The sequence below is a fragment of the Kwoniella dendrophila genome, chromosome 3, assembly GCF_036810415.1.
Source record: "Kwoniella dendrophila CBS 6074 chromosome 3, complete sequence".
Lineage (NCBI taxonomy): Eukaryota > Fungi > Basidiomycota > Tremellomycetes > Tremellales > Cryptococcaceae > Kwoniella > Kwoniella dendrophila.
In genome coordinates, this window is record NC_089478.1 from 1,174,157 (window position 1) to 1,196,130 (window position 21,974).

At 38.6% G+C, this 21,974-nt stretch overlaps 9 protein-coding genes across 9 annotated transcripts; 3 read left to right on the forward strand and 6 right to left on the reverse strand.

The window, feature by feature from the left end:
- Positions 1 to 325: 325 nt before the first annotated feature.
- L201_002743 (uncharacterized protein) lies at positions 326 to 5,111 on the forward strand (the record flags this gene model as incomplete). The annotated part of the gene is made up of 11 exons (XM_066218512.1): positions 326 to 473; positions 537 to 695; positions 772 to 1,033; positions 1,096 to 1,656; positions 1,755 to 2,313; positions 2,376 to 2,600; positions 2,660 to 2,897; positions 2,966 to 3,460; positions 3,527 to 3,917; positions 3,978 to 4,655; positions 4,739 to 5,111. 11 exons carry the CDS (start codon positions 326 to 328, stop codon positions 5,109 to 5,111), a joined length of 4,089 nt encoding a protein of 1,362 aa, XP_066074609.1.
- An 854-nt stretch (positions 5,112 to 5,965) lies between these two features.
- L201_002744 (histone H4) lies at positions 5,966 to 6,439 on the forward strand (the record flags this gene model as incomplete). Its single annotated transcript, XM_066218513.1, has 3 exons — positions 5,966 to 6,048; positions 6,145 to 6,305; positions 6,372 to 6,439. The coding sequence occupies 3 exons, from the start codon at positions 5,966 to 5,968 to the stop codon at positions 6,437 to 6,439; spliced, it is 312 nt and encodes a 103-aa protein (XP_066074610.1).
- Positions 6,440 to 6,983: 544 nt separating this feature from the next.
- Positions 6,984 to 8,222, reverse strand: L201_002745 (uncharacterized protein; the record flags this gene model as incomplete). The annotated part of the gene is made up of 4 exons (XM_066218514.1): positions 6,984 to 7,019; positions 7,089 to 7,444; positions 7,555 to 7,968; positions 8,129 to 8,222. 4 exons carry the CDS (start codon positions 8,220 to 8,222, stop codon positions 6,984 to 6,986), a joined length of 900 nt encoding a protein of 299 aa, XP_066074611.1.
- A 426-nt stretch (positions 8,223 to 8,648) lies between these two features.
- On the forward strand, positions 8,649 to 10,452 carry L201_002746 (uncharacterized protein; the record flags this gene model as incomplete). The annotated part of the gene is made up of 4 exons (XM_066218515.1): positions 8,649 to 9,225; positions 9,324 to 9,555; positions 9,633 to 10,045; positions 10,103 to 10,452. The coding sequence occupies 4 exons, from the start codon at positions 8,649 to 8,651 to the stop codon at positions 10,450 to 10,452; spliced, it is 1,572 nt and encodes a 523-aa protein (XP_066074612.1).
- Positions 10,453 to 10,586: 134 nt separating this feature from the next.
- On the reverse strand, positions 10,587 to 11,391 carry L201_002747 (uncharacterized protein; the record flags this gene model as incomplete). Its single annotated transcript, XM_066218516.1, has 3 exons — positions 10,587 to 10,601; positions 10,688 to 10,858; positions 11,029 to 11,391. 3 exons carry the CDS (start codon positions 11,389 to 11,391, stop codon positions 10,587 to 10,589), a joined length of 549 nt encoding a protein of 182 aa, XP_066074613.1.
- A 943-nt stretch (positions 11,392 to 12,334) lies between these two features.
- L201_002748 (uncharacterized protein) lies at positions 12,335 to 13,071 on the reverse strand (the record flags this gene model as incomplete). The annotated part of the gene is made up of 3 exons (XM_066218517.1): positions 12,335 to 12,358; positions 12,415 to 12,540; positions 12,772 to 13,071. 3 exons carry the CDS (start codon positions 13,069 to 13,071, stop codon positions 12,335 to 12,337), a joined length of 450 nt encoding a protein of 149 aa, XP_066074614.1.
- A 957-nt stretch (positions 13,072 to 14,028) lies between these two features.
- Positions 14,029 to 14,542, reverse strand: L201_002749 (uncharacterized protein; the record flags this gene model as incomplete). The annotated part of the gene is made up of 2 exons (XM_066218518.1): positions 14,029 to 14,208; positions 14,261 to 14,542. The coding sequence occupies 2 exons, from the start codon at positions 14,540 to 14,542 to the stop codon at positions 14,029 to 14,031; spliced, it is 462 nt and encodes a 153-aa protein (XP_066074615.1).
- Positions 14,543 to 15,893: 1,351 nt separating this feature from the next.
- L201_002750 (uncharacterized protein) lies at positions 15,894 to 16,536 on the reverse strand (the record flags this gene model as incomplete). Its single annotated transcript, XM_066218519.1, has 2 exons — positions 15,894 to 16,064; positions 16,213 to 16,536. The coding sequence occupies 2 exons, from the start codon at positions 16,534 to 16,536 to the stop codon at positions 15,894 to 15,896; spliced, it is 495 nt and encodes a 164-aa protein (XP_066074616.1).
- A 3,034-nt stretch (positions 16,537 to 19,570) lies between these two features.
- L201_002751 (uncharacterized protein) lies at positions 19,571 to 20,179 on the reverse strand (the record flags this gene model as incomplete). Its single annotated transcript, XM_066218520.1, has 3 exons — positions 19,571 to 19,579; positions 19,662 to 19,823; positions 19,910 to 20,179. The coding sequence occupies 3 exons, from the start codon at positions 20,177 to 20,179 to the stop codon at positions 19,571 to 19,573; spliced, it is 441 nt and encodes a 146-aa protein (XP_066074617.1).
- Positions 20,180 to 21,974: the final 1,795 nt, after the last annotated feature.

The following is a 21,974-nucleotide window of genomic DNA, read 5'->3' on the forward strand; positions in this document are numbered from 1 at the left end:
GAAATGAAGAATTGAGAAACCAACTTTTTCGGTCTAAAAAACGTCTTTGCGGAAGATATTTGATATTTCGATATACAGGCTAAATGATATAGGCATGTAACAAAACACATTTGACGAGCCTATTTACCGTTTCAAAGTCATTTATGTATTCATCAGGTCGCGCTTTGGTGGCTTCGGCTTTGACCTTTGACCTACCATTATGCATGATGCATGTTGCGATAATATTGATTTCTTTATATGCTATTCAAGCAAACAATTATATTACCTACAAATTGCTTCGAATAGCCAACAATATAGGCAGGACCCCATCAAAGGGGCTATCAACATGCCTTCACCTCCTCTATCGATTATACAGTCTTTATCACCTCGAATAGCGGTATTGACTTCTCAAGATGTCATTCAGTCGTGCGAGGCAAATGGTTGTAGAGGTTTAGAGGAATTACTGAGACCATGGGAAGGAGGTACTGAACGGGGTTAGCCAGATTATCGATTAGGAATTCAATCGGTCAAGCTGATATCTTACCTGATTTTAATAGTATCGATACTATCAACAACCCTCTCGCCAACAATACACCCTACATTCCCTGTGCGATTTGTTTCATTCGAATCTGTCTATATCAATCCAGCTCTATCGGCACCTACTCCTGATGTTACTGTAGATTTGATAAGTAGCTTTGTAGGTGCTAAGAAGACAGGTAAGCTGGATAATTACTGCCATCTCACCGTAGCGACAGAATAAAGCTAACCGTATGATCATAACTCGCAACACAGATGAGGAACAACATTATGCCATAACTCGATCACTCCTACTTTCCTCGAGACCTATAGCTGCCCATGAAACCTTCAATCACCCTGTTGGCATTCTGTTTGCTGTATCAACTGCCACTGCAGATCCTTTGGGAACGCTAAACAGGCTGCATGCTCAATCAACTTCTTCAGCTATACATAATATTCCTTGGATGGATGGAAACACCGTCCTACGGTTTTATGTGGTGGTTCACGATGTTAGCACAATGGGAGATGATATGGCTCCGTAAGTTGACTCAAAGACCAAATGGATATATAACTTTGACTTACACTTACTCCATATTCCAGTGCACACGAATTACTAGCAAATGTTAAAAAGGCATATGGACCACATTCTACATTATTAGTTATAAATTCTCAAGTTGAACAACAATCTGCACCTAGATCACCTGATATATCAACACATCCAACAATACCATTACCCAGACCATTTACACCTGATGAATCTAAATCAAATCCATCAGCATTATCACAAGTTTATGCATCTGCATTATCTTCATTAACTTTATCTCCAATGACAGCAGCATCAGAATCATTAAATGAAGAAGGAATATCAATTTCAAATCAACCTTTTTCACCTTCAAAACCAATTCGAAGAAAATTGTATGGAACGAAATTGACCGCTGAAGATACACAAAGATTAGCTGCTTTAATAAGAGAATTAGTAGTTCAAAGTTTAGTTCCATGGATGGAAGCTAGAATTAGAGAATGGAATGAAATTTATCATTCAAATAGAAGAGGTTTAACAGGTAGATTATTCGGTGCAGGTAGAAAGTTTTTCGGTAGTAGTAGACCAAACAGTCCTTCACCAGCTACAACTCCAACAGGTTATAATACTATAAAAGGATAGTAAGTGATGTTTGATTTACACATTGAAATCCCCCCTTTATATACACACACGAGTTCGAGCACTGATTTCCTATATATCTCGTTTCCGCCTTGATCAGTTATCCAATTATAGCGGTTGAAGCATTATCTCGTCGATTAGCAGATTTTGCATTCATGTTGAGGGATTATAAATTTGCTGGTGGAGTATACGACTCTTTGAGAAAGGATTTTGCACAAGACAGAGCATGGAGATATTCAGCAGGAGCAACAGAAATGTATGGATTATGTCTGTTATTATCACATTCATATTTCTTACCTTCTTCACCACCTTCCGGATTAATTAAACCATTTACAAATTTACAACATACAGAAATCACTTCATGGTTAGAACAATCGATTACATTATATCAGCAAAATTCACCTTATACACAAATTCAATTAGATGCTTTAAGAATTACTGTTCTATATTATGAAGCTTGGAAAGCTATAAATGAGTTTAGGTCAATAAGTTATTTCTTAGTTAAAGGTTCTGGCGAATATGATGAAGTTCCTTCTGCTGTCATAATCGAAGAAGCTGCCCAAGCAGATATAAAAGGTATATCCAATAACAAAAAAGGTAGAAGAAGGAGAGCTTTTCATTTGGTACTAGCTGCTAGAAGATATGAAACGGCCGGTTTAGTAAGTTTTTTTTTGTCGAAAGTTCGTCTTCAAACGCTCAACTTACGGCGGTGATTCTATAGAAAACATACTCTAGACGATGTCTTGAAAGAGCTTCTCAAATATATCGTGATTCTCCTTGGACCTCAGCACAAGATAGAATCGAATATTCTCTAGGTAGACAAGCATATACTTTAGGCGAAAGTGATGTAGCTGTAGAACATTTCTTGAGATTATTGAGAAGGGAAGACACAGGTGTACCTGGTTCACAAGCTGGTCCATTACAGGATATGGCTCAAGCTTATGAGGTGAGTATGAGCATGGTAGATATACTTTGTGAGCTTTATGCTAAAATCCCACATTGTAGCAACTTGCTGCTCGTCCAGAATTGTTGGCGGAATCATCAGAAAAGCTTCGATTACCTACACCTGTGTTTGACATCAAGAAAACTCGAATAATACCTACTGCCGAAGCATCTACTTCTGGAGCATCTCGAGCCAAATGGGTCGAATTGGAATCTCAAGCGTTCAGCACATGGGATAGGAAGGGAAAGAAACCTATGACGCTGCTATCTCATGAAAGGAGAATCGTGGTTGGTGTGGATGGTGAGTCGATATGAGACTGAAGATTTGAACTGTTCGAAGTTGATGGCTGACATGTAGCTTTTTTGCAGAAACGTTTCAAGTTGAATTGGAAGCTACAAACCCTCTCAATGCTCCTTTAGCGTTGAAAGATATTACAATTGCATTCGATGATACTGCTGAAATCAATGTCGAAACTATTTCAGAAATTTCACTTGATCCATACGAAACGCGTACAATATCAATATCAGTAGTCCCACTATCATCCACTACACTAAAGTTGACTAACGTGTCTTTCCTATTCAATCGATTCTTCCCTTGCACTCAATCCTTGATAAGAAAAGGTAAACGGTTACACGGTACAAAGGCACAAAGAATAACGCCGAGTTATGCTGAAGATTCAAGTTTGACTATCCACGTCACTTCCTCAAGAGCTGGATTGTATGTTGAATTACAGGGAATACCAGATATACTATATAAAGGTGAAGAAGTACAAGGAACGTTAAGATTAGTCAATAGAGGTAAATTGGATATCAGTGATATTGGAATGATATGGAATGAGTACGGTGTTATACGGCGTAAACAAGGTAAATAAATCCGTTTGCACTGCATGTTATACCTAAATGGCGTATAGACTGAATATGTTATTGTAGACGATACCAAGCATCAAGATACCCCTACAAGTATACTGAATATCATACCTAGCAACAGAATTAATGAGCTATATAATGGTACAATATCCCCAGAAGAAGAACGCGAAATCTCCATAATATGCTCAGCCTACAGAAGTGGACCAATCGATCTAATAGGCTTAATTCTTTTCTCCAATACCCAAGACGAGTTAACGACCACCTCAGCAACGTCAGTTCAACATCATATCTCGGTTAGGCCATTAATGAGATTGAGTGCGCATATTAGACCGACAGGAAATGAAGTCCAGGAATATATGGTCGTATTGGAAGCTCTGAACCGTTCTAGCCGGACAGTAAAAATAGAGAATATAATTGGCATCAGTCCTACATGGATCGTCCAGCCCAACGCAATGTAAGTCCTATAGTGCTAGGAAAAGAGGAAAAAAGCTGACGCGACAATATCGTCGTTTAGAACCAACACCTTGTTACCTAATCAGACGCTACGTACGATCCTATTAGTCAAGTATGACTCGTTAAATAAAATCGATTTACTCCAATCTGCCATGATAGAAGCTTTGGGAAAATTAGTGAAAGGACAACCACCCGAAGAAGTTTCTGCGAACCTTGAAAATGAAATTCCTCTTGTTGAGAATACTTTGTCGGGAGAACAGTCAGAATCATATTTGATATCTAAGAGATTTGCTAGATTAGATGAATTATCAAAATCATTTCCTACACTATCTTCAACAAAATCACCATTTTCGAGACTATTCCCTTTGATTGAACCATTAAATCTAGATTTACAAGTCAATTATTCTTTCATCTCCTCACCGTTACCGGCAGAATCTTTGGATATATCAAATGAAAAGCCAGAAGAAACAAGAAGAAAAGGTCAATTATATTTAAATGGATTAAAACTTTCACCATCATTCTCTTTAGTTGAAATTTTAAGAAAAGAAATTAATTTAGCATTAATTTCAGGAAATAAATCACAAAGAACAATGTATGAAGAAACTTCAAGGTTACGTCAATTATTAATGAATTCAATTTTAAATGGTATTTTATCGAAAGAAGATGATCCAATTCATGTCAAGATTAATATTGATAAAAGTAAAAAAGGTAAATTGATAAATGATTTTAATAAAAATGGGTAAGTTTCAGTTGGGACCATTTCTTTTCTATGTTTTCAAAATCATTTCGCATAACTGAGAATTGATTGTTACTTCTGATAAGACCGATTAGAGTCCCAGTCGTATTTGAAATATCAAATTTATCACCTATATTACCAATAAAATATCTATTAAATTTACCTAAACCATCTTCATCTTCTTCAGCATCATCTTCTGATGACAAACTATTACCTTATCCACAATACGTTGGACCATTGATATATAAAGGGAAATTACGACCAACTTCAAAAGAAATTGTCAAAGTCAATATATGGTCAAATGAACCTTGTTTGGTTAATCTAGGTGGATGGGAATTGTTTATTGAATCAAGTGATCCAGTGTCCAAAGAAGGGAGTGAAGACGAAGAGGTCTGGTCACCTAGAAATTCATGGAGTAGATTGGGTCAACAACAGATTTTAGAAGTTAGACAAGCCTAACTCAACAACATGCCATTCACCATTTGTTGTATTAACGGATTTAAAATTGTATGCATATTTAATAAAGGATACTGTTACGACAGAAAGTTAATGGATTCATCTGTCTCTGTGCTGTTGTGCTGGGACATGAAAAACTAGACAATGCGTATGGCCCTTGAGTTTTGATGATCTACATTGAAAGATTGAATAAATCCATGCCTTAGTATCATCAGAGAAAGGCTTATTAGGCTTTCTGTGTAACCAACGTCATGGTTCCCACGTTAATGCTCCTTGCTATGCTGACCAAGGTCTATGTTATGTACTAATGCGATGATTCAAGATTTAACATCAACGTTGAGAGGAAATACCGGTGTTATAGACATATATATTAGACGCGTCTTAAAATCAACCAAATCAAGAAATTAAAGAAATCACTAAAAGTCACGTGATGAGCGTATAAAAGGTTGATCGATAACGCCGGTAATCAGATGAAACATAACGCCGAATCAGATTAATCAACTCAAAGTCACGTTTTTATCTCATGTTCGGAGTATTCTTTTGTATGGTATTGTTGAATTTGCCACCCGGACTTATACGATGCAAATCACAAACAACTAACTGTACTAACAACCCCGAATCACACTTCTCACATCCCACAGCACATCGTCACCCCCCACCCACGTAAACATCATATCGTATCATCCGATCATCTTTCTATCACTCATATAGATATAAACTCATACTTGATCTTCTTTTTCTTTTCTTTTCCCCTCTCTCATATCATACATTCGAATAATACAATACAACAAGACTCCTCTCTTGTTTAAACTCTTTCTCCTACACCAACCCACAAAACAAATTCATACATATACATAATGTCAGGTCGAGGAAAAGGTGGTAAAGGTTTAGGTAAAGGTGGTGCTAAAAGACACAGAAAAGTTTTGAGAGATAACATCCAGTGAGTTGTCGGTTATTTTTGCAAGATACATTGCTTTCCATCAACTCATCATATCAACTTTACTAATCCATTATTTTTTCTTTCAACTTTTCATAGAGGTATTACCAAACCAGCTATCAGACGTCTCGCAAGAAGAGGTGGTGTAAAGAGAATTTCAGGTCTCATTTACGAAGAAACTAGAGGTGTACTTAAAATCTTCCTTGAAAACGTTATCAGAGATTCAGTCACTTACACTGAACACGCCAAGAGAAAGACTGGTAAGTTATTTTCCTTTCAAGACAACAAACATAACTTGTACTGATCATCATCTCTTGCTACTTTAGTCACTTCCCTCGACGTCGTCTACGCTCTTAAAAGACAAGGTAGAACCCTTTACGGTTTCGGTGCTTAATCATCTTATTAAACATCTATCAATTTATCTTACTATTCAATCTTAGAGAGAAAGTTTTTCATGATCCAAGTATTCTTTCATCGGTCAATTAGGAGATACATATGGAATATAAAGAGGATGTTCGTTTTCGATTATTTATTTTAGTTAATTATTTTGCCGGGATTTATACTTGCTATATACACAATCAGTATATAGTTTTTATATGGGTTGATCGATGCCATTCCTGTGCCGTTTTCACCGTGATTCAATATATAGTTGCGTTTGATTTACGTTTGCGCAACGCTTCCTTCACGACTACTCAGCTAAGCCAAGCGTTCTATTGCACCAAGATGAATGACTGCATAATGTCGCACCATACGTCCAAAATGATTTGTATATTCGCTGATATAAGTTCCGTTGTGCACAGCTTCAGCCTACAAAGGGGCTGCTGTACATTCAGACCGCTATCTTAACGTATCAATTTGTTCAGTTAAAATAGGGCAAGACATGAAATACTGCTTTCATATAATGCATAAGATTCACCGCTGCACCGACATGAATTATCCTATTTCTTGTTCTTCTTCTTTTTTCCAGGTGTAGACTAACAAAGAGATAATGAGTTTACATTAGCTTACATCGCTTGCAGGCTTGCACAACCCATATTACTCACTTTTGAGGGTGTACTAGCATTACTGACTTGACCACTTGAAGAACTGCATAAAGCTGGTGAACTATTTTTTGATGAATCATTACTATCTCCTCCGCCTCCTGCTCCTGCTACAACTGGACTATCAGAAGCTAAAGAAGGTGAATTTTTTTCAGATGCTGATTTTGAAGGTGTATTTGCACCTGAAGCTGGTGCTGATGTTGGAGCTGAAGCTGATGCGGAACCTGATCCTCCAGTAGAAGCTACAGCAGGTAAAGCTTGAGGTTGCGATCTAGCTTCAGGTGGTACAGGTACTTGTTGAATTAATGGAGGTGGAATTGATCCAGGTAAATATTTATTTCTTAATGCTATACGTTTTTCTGGAAAGCGAAATTGAAAATGAAATCAGCGATCTGTCAATGAGCAAAATGAAGACTGAATATGGTATGGGAAATTATGAATGCATGAATGCATAAATGCCGGAACTCACCTTCTTGAGCTTTAATTTTAGGTATATTCATAACGGTTTCTCTAGTTTTTTCAGCTTGAGCCATTTCTGTTGCAGTTGCAAAAATCATTTGACCCCAACCTTGTCTAAATGTATTAGCTTCAGAAACAACATCAATAATTTCAGCTTCTAATTCTTTTTCAGCTAAATTAAATCTTGACATTGTATCATCACCGATTAATCCTCTTTGATTTAAATTTGTTAATGCTAATTTATCATCTCTTAATCTCCAAATTCTTTTAACATCTGTTATTGCTCTAACTAATAATGCTGATTTTAATAATGAATCTGGTATTTTATCTTGATCAGAACGTTCTTCATTAGATGATATTAATGTTATATATGTTTCTCGAGATGGATGAGTAGGGAACCATGGTTCGAATGATGTTTTCTCGGCTATGAAACCAAAAGGTATGTATATATTCAGCTTATTTCCTCAAAGTTTATCATGGAGAGATAGATGCGTAACGATAGATATAGCTATCTCAATGCTAGCATCAAGCAATGATGAACAGAAGATTATGTTGTTAGACCCAGGGAATCAAACTCAACTCACCAGCTCTTCTCCTTCTATATACTCTAGAAAATATAGCCAAAGCCGTTATCATCACAGAGATGTACGCCAGAGGGACCACAAGTGAGGTAGCCATTTTGTGAGGACCTCTTGGAATTCTTGTCGTTCTTTATGATTTGAAGGGAATGTCGAACTGATTCAGCTAGTGGTATTGCTTAATGTCCACTCGTAGCATTCCTATTCCAATTCAGTATCAATTATCAATGGATGAAAGGAGCAAGCAGCAAGACATGAAAGCGTCACTCACTCGACGTGGATGTGCGGGGTGTACTATGTGTTTAAGTTATATATGACCATATATGGGAGGCGAAATTAAGTAAATTGTTTGATCAATAGATTAAAGCTGAAACGCGTCTCAAAGTCAACAGTAGATTAACGATGAATAAGCATATAAGCATACCACAGTGAGATTCATGATATCTTGTTGAAACACCTATGCAATCAAGAATAACAAGAAGCCCTACAGATCTACGAGACATAGCAAACAGCTTCGGTCAACAGCATGTCAAACCCAGAACTTGAATCAGATCATTACGATGTAATAGTAATCGGAACAGGATTATCAGAAAGTATTGCTGCCGCATCATTAGCTAAATCAGGTAAAAGTGTATTACATTTAGATCCAAATGAATATTATGGTGGTGAACAAGCTTCTTTAACTTTGGATGAATTGATAAACTGGTCAAATCAACATGCTTCGTCATCTTCTAGTAATTCATCTAAATATCATATTAGGTATTCATCAAGCTCAACAACGAGTCTGACAGAAGAATTAGAATTTAACAAACGTAGATATTCATTATCATTATTTCCATCCATATTACCTTCAAGAGGTCAATTGATCGATACTTTGATATCTTCTGATGTAAGTAAATATGTATCATTTAGAATATTAGATTCTATTTCTTTATATACATCTACTCAAACAGAAAAAGAAGAAAGTGGTAAATTTAGGAAAGTACCAGGAAGTAAAGAAGAAATATTTAAAGATAAATCAATTTCTTTGATAGATAAAAGGAAGTTAATGAAATTCTTATTATTCACTGCTGGTGAATTTGAACAAGACGATCTACTAAAAGGTAGGTTGTTCCATATTACAATTAGCAATATCGATATGGATAACAATAATGATATCGCCACACATTCTTATTAACTCGATGATTTGACCTTTTTTCAGGCAAAGAGAATCAACCATTAATTCAATTCTTACAAGAAACATTCTCATTATCATCTTCATTATCTGAATCTATAATTTATGCTATATCACATTGTACCTCACCTCAAGAGAATACTTTATCTGCTTTACAACGTACAAGGAGATATCTAAAATCAATAGGTAGATATGGAAATAATGCTTTTTTAGTAGGTCAATATGGTGGTGCAGGTGAAATCTCGCAAGGTTTTTGTAGGTGAGTAAAATAAATACCTTCCGAAATACATATAATGCAGATCCCTAATTTGATAATTCTTCATTCTTCTCATTCAGGGCTTGCGCAGTCTTCGGAGGAACGTATGTCTTGGGACCTTCAGCTTCACTAACATCCATAGAAACGACTTCTGAAGGAGTTTCGATTAAATTACCATGCCACCCAAGACCAGTCACTGCATCTCACCTTATCTCATCACCGAATCACCTTCCATCTGTTTTGATACAGCGCAACTCATCGTCATATACAAATTCAAATCAAGAAGAGCAATTTATCACTGCTCACTGTGTGGCAATCACAAAGACCTTGCCAGCAGCACTACGCCGTAATACTTTGGATCCTGATTTGAAGGACGATAACGAGGAAATTGAGAATGATGATACGGCTGTAGTTGTATTCCCAAGAGAAGGGGATAACGTAGTTAGATGTTATGTGAACGGTGAAGGAACTGGAAGTTGTCCTCCAGGTCAATGTAAGCTGACTATTTCATGTCATTCACATGTATCGATTAGCTAACGATGGTAATTAGATATCATCTACTTGTCGACTGCCTTGAGTAAAGAACCGTCCAATGCTAAATCGACCTCACCATCTGAAATGCTTAAACCGTATTTGGACAAAATCACCTCAGATTCAATATTCGAATCATACTATATATCCACAAGACTGTCTCTAACATCAGATATACCAGAATCATCAGACAGTATAATAATACTAAAACCTTATGCAGGAGATGAACTTTTGACGGAAGGTTTAGATTGGGAAGCGAAACAAGGCGAAGAAGCTTATTATAAAGTTATAGGTAAAGATGGGAAACAATTCTTCGAGAAAGATGCAACGGAAGAAGAGGAATTAGGTATTGATCAAGATGATCTATGAGTATATTCTCCATCACAGGATTATTGGATTAGTAATGCTGCTTGTTACAACGTTTTAGATTATATACTCGGGTAGATGTATTCTGCATAAATCATACAATTATGATCCGACCGTGGAATAATAGAGAAGAGAATTTATTCCGAAATAAGCTATACAGTTATAAACAACAGACAATGAGCGTGAAAATCATTGTCTTCATTCGTTACCGTACTAGTATGTCGGATTATAGACTTACATTAGAATCAATAACAGGCATATTAGAACACCCAAGGTGGTCAAAACAACCATATTCTTCGCATTTAATATGAACGTATGGATGATTTTTAGGGCCTTCCAATCCAGTTTTATCAAGTCTCAGTGTATATTCAATTGTTTCTTCAAATCCTTTTATAGCTGAAACTTCACACTATGTATATCATACAGGTAGAGGGAGAGAAATTAGCTCAAAGCTTCCAAATTTAATCCGCCCGAAAGCTTGACAGTACAGTATTATCGATTTTTTCAATAATAGTAAAGTGGAGAACGGTATGATACAAAAAAAAAAAACTAAACTGAACTAAAATGAGCTGAACTTACAATCTGAGTCCAAGGTCGATTCAATGTAAACCCATCAATGCCATTGACGAGTTTCTGCTCTGTAGTTTTTGGACCATACCAGAAAAATTCAATTTTAGCTTGATCACCTTTATTTTCATTTACAAGTGTAAAATCTCTTAATCCACCACTGAAACCATCATCATTACAAGTTGAATATGTTTCAGGTGGGAAAATAACTTTAACATGACCTATATCAGTCGCTCTACTGGTGATATTGTGATTGTCAGTCTTCAAAGTCGTAGAAGTTTCCGCTTGTGAGGGTATATAGGTACCAGCTACATTATCGAGACTTAAAGTCAAAGTAGCAAGTAAAGTGAATAAGGTAGTAATGTAATAAACCATTCTGCTTTGTAATTAGATTTTGATCTACAAGATAAGGTTAAGCTAGATCGAAATACTATTGCTGATTATAGGAACCCAAACTTCGGTAAGAGATGCGAGTGTAACAATAGAAACCCAATCTTTGATCCGGAATTTGGGTTTATATAATCAGACCTGAAATACTATATATTGGACTTTCGAACAAGCCGTGAAAACAATCCACAGGAACTTGTTATGGGAGAAGCCTTTGATTACTTGTAATGCATCAGGAATCCTTTCATCCGGCGTACAATCACACGTACTGATCATGGCATATTGGGAATAGAAGACAAAGGAGTGATACAGAGGTGGTGCAGTAATTTAGTTATTCCTGAGAAAGGATGACAAGTCGTAATGAAAAGGAGTGTTCCACCAGATGTCACTCTAATCAGCTCGTCTTTGATTTGTGGCAGAATCCAAGATTGTTGCTGCGACGGGGTTAACAAATCAAGCGATCAAACGCGGAAGTACAAAGTAGAAGATTGTTGACGTAGCAATGAGGAAGTGTCTAATATCTGCGTGCTCCTGATTTCCCTCAATTGATTTGCAAGCCGATATATGCCTCATCGAATGTGCACTGAGTTGGCAAAGTAGCTGAGAAGAATCATAAAGCCCCCCCCCCCCCCCCCCCTCCTTCTTGCGGTGGAGGTAATCTATGTTTCGGTGTGAGCTCCTGTACATAGTCGTATGCGACTGTCTAAGGGAATTGAAATATCGACCACGCAAAGATGCGATAACAGTTATGGAAAGACATGTATACGGTATGCAAAGTATAGTGTAGAACAGTAAGCACGCAAGCGGTGAAGAACATATTTTCTGTAGTGTCTCCTGAGAACTGAATGAAACGATTCCCTTTAAGCAGTCTACAGATATAGCAGCCAGAAATAGGAGGAGATCAGATAGAAACTGTATTAGCTCCGCACATTCAGAATAACCTTTTAAAATGATTCTGAACAAGGATAGAGTATCGACAACTGTAGTGTTGTGATTTGAGTTATCACTTACAGAATCAATGTGAGGATAATCGTCCAACCCATCCAAATCGACTGTACCGTCTAACTTAGGCGGAGTATGCTTACTCAGTAATGAACATTGAATATGAGCCAATTTATCTGTTGGTCCTTCCCCAAGCTATTCCTTGAATCAAGTTTCAATTTAAATTCAATTGTTTCTTTGAATCCTTTTTCTGCCCATACTTTACACTATTTTTTTTTTTTTCGATCGAGGTGTTATAAAATCCAGTATTTTATTTTTTGATTGTCCGGGAATCCAAATCGAGTCAAAAACAGAATAAGCAAATGTGGTGCGAGATTGATCAGCTACTTGGTTTTTTTCATTTTCAGAGACCTTTGTGTAGCTTACCAGTTGCTGCCATATTCTCTCCCCTGAATTAGAAACAGATAAATCTGGTGGTCCATACCACTTGAACCAAATTGTGGCAATATCACCCTCATTCTCATTGACTAATGTGAAATCTCGAAGACCACCATTCATATCATCAGGTTTTTCAGTAGCTTCACCTTTGTCATTGGTATTTTGAGAAAATGTATATAGGGGAAGTATTACCTTGACATGACCCACATCAGTTTCACCAAGTACAGTATTGGAAAATAAGGTTATTGACGAGATTATGGTAAGTAGAAGTGTGATGAATTTGACCATCTTGCCAAATAAAGATGAATACAGTAATGTAATATTGCAGTTGTTTGAGAGCTCATTCTAGGTATCGTGATACTTGATATTTGATACTTGTTACTTGAACGATGTATATGGTTTCCAATTGTTATGATGTCAGTTATGTCGTCTACTTGATATACAAAGTCATGTTTCAACGATTGATACTTACAAAGCCAGATTGCCATTGTGATTGAGGAGACAAAGAGATTGAGCAAACACAAAGGATGTAATCGATCTATTCCAATTATATCCCTATCTGTAACGTGGTACACAATCGTACACACAGGAGAGGTTTATGATCTGTTTCCATTGTTTGTCATTCCATCTTCATACCGTTGCGCTATCAAGTAATGACAATCTGGACTTTGAATCCTTTCTGAAATCTCATTTGCACCCGAGAACATGTCATACAGCATTCCACGTTCAATCGATCTCCTTTCGCCATTTTAAGCGATCATACAATATCATTCAATATGTATTTCAGCGATTTCACGGTACTCTACATCTGTATATGCGGACTGTGTTGCTAAGAAAAAGTATCTCCGCCTATGTGGCGCTGGTCTACTGTAGCTTCCATTGAAAGGTACTACTTGTATGACCGGACCAAAATCACACTCTTGTAACTCAACGAACGTGATATTCAGCAATGGATCCCGTCGATCGCTCCGCGCAAGGTTGCTAAAATATCATTGCACACCTGTATGGACGATATATGTAACCAGAAAGTACCGATATGCATCTGTACTAAAGTAATAGTCACTGACTACAGATCATAAGTGATATATATTTAAAAATAGATAAGTTACGTGTGATAAGGACAGACTTCCGTTTTTTATTGAACAGCGGAACGAGGTCCAATGATTACCTATTAGGTCTGTTGTGTCGTGCATGTACAGCAATAATATGTAGCATATCAGCAACATGTAGCTTGAATTTCACTGCTCACAAAAGTAAACTTACCGAATCGACTTCAGGAATAAATGCACAAGTATCTACATAGCATTGTGGGTTCTCACAACGGATGTGAGCCTTTTTATCTCTTGGTCCCGCAAGTCCATCTACTTCATATTTCAAGGTGAATTCAATATCTTCATTGAAACCTTTTTCAGCCCAAACTTTGCACTGGCAGAGTATTAGCGTGATGTCATAGCACTCAACTCATAAACCCACGTACTTTTAAACCCCATTGTTCATCCTTTGAATCAGGTTGCCCTTTTGGATAACCAGTCCAAGCAAACGGGATTTCAGCTATATCACCTTCCTTCTCGACAACCAGTTCGAAATCTCTAAGTCCACCTATCATTGGTGGATCATTTACGCTTACATCACCTGTACGTTGCGATACCGTATCGGATGGAAAGATGACTTTGACATGTCCTCTATCAGCAAATACCGCAGTTGGAATGAATGCGATCGCAGGGATCAAAGTTGAGATTATCGTAGTAAGATAAACCATTACGAAGATGAGTAATTGAATTGCAAGGTATTGTGGTTATTTACCGTCTTAGACAGGCTTAGGAGTACGGGAAAGAAAGTGGAATCCTCAGTGACGTGCTCGTTGTAATAAACGAGCGTTTTTATACCTGTTACCGTCAGTTCACTGAGCCTAAATATCAGAAATTTCATCCCGTTCTCCCCTTAATTGGAGCTAAATTTGATTGAGAGGGGTATTGATCATGTGAGAAATCGATCAATCAATCAAAATGACGCTTGATTGTGACAAAGGATATTGGGTAAACCACACCTTTCACTGTGGCAACCAATCTAGGAATTTGCTACATCATGACAACAAGGGGTTCCTTTCATTTCGTTTGTCACTCAATTTTGGACACCATCATATACGTTAGGTACTCTCATTGAGCTCTCCTGGATGATCGGCAGATAAATCTCAGTTGAATGTCCTGTGAAGAGGTGTGGCACGCTAAAAGCAAAATACAGGACAAACCGGATAAAGCGCGTGAACCCATACGGCTTCTTTAACAGGTGAAAAACAATCTCACTTTTCTCATGCATACATGGCTCATTTATCATAAGACTCGGGACAGAGTTAGAGAACATGATAATGTATTGAGAATTTGTTATGAATGCATACAGTTAGGGAAAACGAGGGGGTACATACAGTATACCGGAATGTTCCAACCGCCTTGACAGACACTAAACTTTTAGGCATAATTCTCAGAATTGTCTTTGTTTTCTAAATTATCTCACCGGAATGACTGTCAGGGTAAAGGCTGTTGATGTAAGGCCCTGTACTTGTTATTCTCAGTGCTGGATACGAAGAGGAGAACAACAAGCACAGGAAAGAGGGATGAGTAGTTTCAACATGTAAAGGGGAGGATATAAGGTGAACGTGCTGAGTGGTTAGATTGCTTATGTGATATATGATATAGATTCCTGATGCAGGATGTCTGAAAGCAAATAGCTGACTGCGTGAGTTCAATCCCGAACAACGGAACAAGTGTGTGAACGATACATATAGACATAGAAATGCATAAGCTTGGACTCCTTCTGACGTTTTGGGTTGTCTGTCAGTAAGGTAGTAAAGTGATAGGCGACTGTACAAGATCCCCTTGGGCTAAACAATCTCTCCCCAACTAGAAATCTCAAGGTAAGTCCTATTGAAGTAGCTACCCGTTCGATTCGTCTCCATGAGATGCCTAAATGGGACACATAATTATAGGTCAGCAGGCTGTATGTGAATATCGACGAACATTTACACGTGCGCGAATCGCTTGACCGAAGGGGAGTATGGCGATTGTTCAGGTTACTTCTACCAATTGAGTCATGGTGAAAGACTTACACTTACACTAGTGGAGACTTGGAACCTGATTTATATCAAAAGCCAGATTGAGGTAATAATTGGCATCACAATCGAACTTGACCAACTTGAATTGGGATTGGTCAGGCCATGCTTCTCGTTGGTTTCTTAAAGATATTTCGACTGTGTCTGTAAAGCCTTTTTCGACCGAGATCGTGCACTACGCAAATGCATAGCAAGAAGAAAAGAAAAGATTTCAATAGGCTGTTCCAGTCGTGTAATTGTGTATCGAAAGAAGAGAAAGATTTTAGGAATGAGTAAAACCATATGCAGTAAACTGCATACTGTGTCTTATCTTGAAAACTTACTTTTTGCCCCCAGGCTAAACGATTTTGAGTGATATAATCGTTGATATCATCTGATTGAGGACCTTGTTCCATAGTTCCATACCAGTTGAATACTATGGTGGCCACATCACCTTTTTCGGCATTTACAAAGGTGAAATCCCTTAATCCGCCCTTAAAACTTTCATACTGACGATGACCCGACGGATCATCCGTATAGGTTTCAGAGAAAGTATCGGCTGGGAAATGCACTTTGATGTGTCCAATATCTGTTTCAGCGATCACAGTATTCGGAATCGTTGCTACTGAACATAGTAAGCCAAGTGCCATAGAGGTGAATGAGACCATGTTTCCGAAGGCGAGATATGGCGAAGTCGAGCAGATGTATAAGAATAAAAAGTTTCAGTTATCTCTTAGTAGTGTATTTGGTTATATCTATCCACAAGAGCTTACTGCGAGTCTCGACAAACTGGATAAAAATCCAAGGGTACCCTATGACGTTGATCTGAATCACGCTATAAATACACTTTTCTGTAAAGCTAAAAGTATAGACCTCCATTCTCCTCTATTATTGTGATGAAAGTCAATGATTAAGATGGATTGAAAGGAGGAGAAAGATTTGTTATCAATAATCCCCATCAGGCATGAAACACCCATGTGTCCTTAAGGCGCCTGCAGATCATCAATGCATCTCCTTGTTACCCATTTTATGTGGCCCTGAATCGCGTTTTGATCATCTAGCTCTCGGTTGAAGGTCTCGATTGCCAGATATCGCATGTCACACCCCATTTAAGGCAGATCAGATGGTAGGAATCATTGCAAGGGGGTCTCGGGGCTCTCCTTGAAACATCGTTTATCGGACAAATCCTTTGAATTGTACTCCTGAGAACAGTCAGCTACATATGCCGATCAGTGGTGTGTAATTACCTCTGAGCCGTTGTTTCTTTGTCCTCTGTCAAAGCGAGCTCCCACCAGGAGTCAAGAATTGGTGATTCGTAAAAGAGCTACAACTAATACCACATTGGGAACTACTTTAGGGGTGAAAGTGGGACGTCTGATCGAAATTTGCAAGCGGTAATGTCTAGCGGTAATCAATTGCGCCATGATCTAACGTCACTCATAAGAATGCGTAAACCGAGATTTGCTGAACATTTTCAGTAGGAAATTGAGTACTCTAATTGTCTACCGAGTTTTATGTCCATTGACTTTCAGGTGATGCAATGAGATGTAACCAAAGAGCGAGGCGTAGGCTAGCGGTAATGGTTTGCGCGACATAATACCGAAAAATTTCTTTGCCGATGCTTGAAAGACAATTACTTGATACCTATAATTAACCAGGCCATCTGACTAATCCTGCAAATTCAAGGGCTCTCGTCCTAGCATCTACTGCACAAGTCGCATGCCACGAATCACAAGATTATCTCTCGAATTCACTGCTCTCCGCTTCGCAGACTAAATAGCTGCGCGCTACAGTGACATAAGCGCATCACTGATTTCGTGAGGTGTTATCGAAGTTCATCTGAATGCACACTATAGCTTCCTGACGTAAATCTCCCAACGCCAGTGTATTAAAAATGCAATTCATAAAGGAGTAATCGTGTATCAGGGATCTACAACCGATAGATGTCTTGTTACCCATTTGTATAGCAAGATCTTAACTGATCAGACGGTCTGTGAAATGGCACAAACATTCGTTATTATAGGCTTGGAGGCAAATATCTGAGACAAACTTACTGAATCTACGAAAGGAATTACGTTCTCTCCCTCACAGGCGCCAATGTGACACTCTGCTTTTCCACATCTGATATGGGCTTTTCCATCTTTCTTGCCTGCAAAACCTGCTTTTTCCTTTCTAAGCGTAAAATCTAGTTGTTCATCAAAGCCTTCGTCCGCCCAGAGGTCGCACTGTATATGTGTACATATTCAATGAAATGTAGGGTTAGCTATCCTGAGTTGACCCCACCAAAGCATTAGTCGATCTGGCTCGAGAGCTGGGAGAGAAAGGACGTACAGTTTGTACCCAAGCATAAACGCCATCTGATACCTCAGAACCATACCATTGAAAATACAACTTTTGACCATCACCGCCGGCCTTGGTAAATGGGAAGTCTCTCACGTGAGCGTCTTTCTCTCTTGTTGCCGGATCATTTTCGTATTCAGAACTTGTACCGTCAGGAAATTTCACGGAAACTCCTTTGAAGTCTGCTTGCCCAAGAGCAATAGGAAGTAACGCGGACGAAGCAAGAAGGGGAACTGTAATGGCGGTCTTGAACATACTGTACTGTATTGATGGGCCTGCCTAAAAGTGTGCTCTGTATCAGACGTGATAATTATATAACAAGAATGAGGGGTAGATCGCGAGCAGAACCTCATAAAGCAAAGCTCCCCACCTTTTATATCAAGCCAGCACGTCATCAATACGGTGATAAAGCTGGCTCGCCCCACAACTCCTTTGTCTATCGGGTCATATGAGCTCAGTGTGGGGGGATTTTCAGTATCCAGGAGAAGTTTTAATTATCCCTTCAATCAGCAGGCTGTTATGCGCTTGTCGAAAGGACTACCTTGAATCTTAAGGGCAAATGTCGCGGAATTAGTCATTCAACTGATCTAGCTTTGTTTAGCGGTTTCGCCTGGAGTCAGGCGCTATGTAATCGGAAACAACATTGACTCACCTCTATCATGTTTTGCCCCGTCATGCAGCATACAAAAATGATCTGAATGTCGCCTTGACTAAAAGTCCGTTTTGAGTGAATGAACAATCTATGGTGTTGGATTACGTAAGCAATAAGTAGCGTTATAAAATTTTACTTAGACTAGTATCCGCGACCCTCGTCGAGCTGCTTAGGTATCCTTATTGTACTATTATACATATTGTAACATATTATACAAGCTTATAGACAGATATAGACGTATATGCATACTCGTTATCAGTAATACAACATATGGCATCTTCTTGTTGTAACGACAAGAAAACATTCCGTAAGATCTTACATGATTACAATGATCTACAACTACCTCATCTATGTAGGTATGCCATCTAAATGAGAAGTGAACAAGCTTATAGAATCAACTCATAGTATACTTCAGTATTACTATGCAGTGTCCGGCTTAAGCTTAGCAGGTGGTTTGCAAAAGTGTACAGAGTATCGTTGGTTAAGGTCCGGAACCGAATTATTGGCAACAAAGTTACCCAATTATTCCCTTATTGATAATGGGTATGCATATATATTTACATAGTGCTCGTGATTAAAATATGTATACTAGATCAGAAAATGAGATCTGGGTAGCTCGACACAGGGGAAATCCTTGTAGGCTAAGCAAAATCTTCTAACACCAATCAATCGTTTCTACCAGCCTAAAGGTATGACGCATGATCGGGATACTAAGCATCCTACAAGTACAACAACAATGTTAGCTCTTATCGAAGATACTCTCTATCCGACTCTAGATGCCAGTTTTTGGTATTGACTTACCGAATTTACAACAGGAATGGCGCAATTGTCTATGAAGCATCTATCCGGGTCGCATTTGATATGGGCCTTTTCATTTTTATCTCCTTCAAGCCCCGCTGAATTGTCTTTCAGCTTGAAGATTAATTCATCTTCATCAAACCCGGGATCAACCCAGATATCACACTACAATATGGCCAAAGTTAAGTCAGAAATTTAGATTTCTTAGCCCCACCCTATCAGGCTGAGCGCTGAGAATAACGATGACATACGTGTTGTAACCAAGCTCTCGAGGAAATCTTGTCTACGCTAGATTCCTTGACAGGACCGTACCAATCAAATTTACAACTACCCTCTCCTTTGTCGTTGAAGGAACATTGAACACGATCTTTAGATTTAGGTGGTTGATCTGAAGCTATATCCTCCGTTCTTACAGCTGTGGACTTAGGTAGCTTGATGACGATATGGCCATCCTTTGCTAGTACGCTGGTGATAAGTGTGGAAGACACAAGATAAAGGAATAAAGTTGTAAATTGAACCATGTTGGAAATCAATGCGTCAAGGTAAATGTAAAAAGTAGAAAACTGTTAGGACAAGAGGGGGAAGAAAAGATCCGGACGAGGTTTTTATAGCACAGAGTCGTCTTAGTGGATGAACAAGGAACTTACATAAGGAATGGGCTCCTTTCACGTATGTCATAAAGGAATGACCTTCATTAATGCTCGCAATCAAGGAGTTCAGGGGGTGGATATGCCGACAGGATGAAACAATTAGTTGCACCGCCGCATTCATGTTCGGCATTGAGAGCAGTGCCACAAAACAAGTATAGGGTCTGATCCATTGGTGTGTTTCATCAGGAAGCTAAAATTACACAGCTTAAACGCAACACACCCTGGGTTCTGTGTTAGGCGCTCCACTTCGATAGCGAGCGTACTATCATGTATATGCATAAGCACTGTATGTTATACTGTACATAAAGACGAAAATGTTATATATGAACCACTAAACTGTCGTTGAACTGATTCGCCAGGCATACTGCACATGGATAGTATTCGGTAGTCTTGTTCCGCTCCGACCTAATCACCTTTAGAAATCCGATTTAGGAAGTCTACATGATGTAAGCGGATCACAGTATCTCAGTATTCATTATTCTTCTGTCATGTAGTTGGCTGTCCGAAGTGACAGGCATCACTGGACGGGTATGACTTACCGAATCAACTTTAGGTACATCATCACAGATATTTCCTGGCTCGCTGCAGGTGCATTTGATATGTGCTGGTCCATCTTTAGGCCCTTCCAATCCGTTCTTTTTGAGTCTCAAGGTGAATTCTACACTTCCATCAAAGCCATCATCTGCCCTGATTCGACACTGCCACAGGCGATAATCAGCCTTCCCCATACTCTCAATCAGCATGAGACTCACGTTTTGGCCCCATTGGTCTCCATACCATCGGAAAGTTTCTTCGTGTTTGTTATCATCAAAGTGAAACTCTTTCATTCGATCTTCTACGATTGCATCGGTACCGAACCCTCTTATAACTCCACCATCTAAATTCACTTTGACTGTTCCCGAGGCAGCCAGTGTCGGGGGAACTGATAGGAACGAGAAAAGGCAAATGGACAAATTGCGAAAGAGGACCATAACGACAAGGTTTGCTACCGAATAATGGTTTGGGAGATTAGTTAATAAAGGTTGATTAGACCACGGACTGTATTTATACCCGTTTTGTTGTGTAATATATCATTTTCAGCGTGCAAAGCCGACCATTCTTTCAACTGCTACATTTGTGCTTCGTTTAGTCAACAAAAGATGAGAATGCCCCTTTGATCATTAAGTATTGGCCCTTTGAAACCGACAAAATTGAGCAATCTTTATGATTGTAGGCAGATCGCCGCTAAGGGGCATTATCCTTACTGTAAACATGAGTCACACCTTTCAATGTGCTGAATAATCAGGCGCTTGTATGCAGCATCCTTTCTCAGTCATGTGGTATTATAATTATATGGCCAAAATTCACATCATCACGGGCGCACTGGCAAATGTGGCACAGCGCTGTGCTTATCACGACACTGTATACGACATGTGTACATCATACACATTAGCGTCTCTGAGATCAAGCCTTCGCCGGTACAGAAAACACTAAGACTTTATGTCAATGGACTGTGCCAAAATGGCATAATCATAGGGGATAATATCGTTGTGACGAATTGCATGAATGAAGAAGTACAAATAAGAATGAGCGCGATATGAGAATTTAACTAACCTGCCTCCACAACAATAGAGATATTAGGTGGTCTACGCAAGGCAAGTAAGGAAGCAGAGGTGATCAGTCAAAA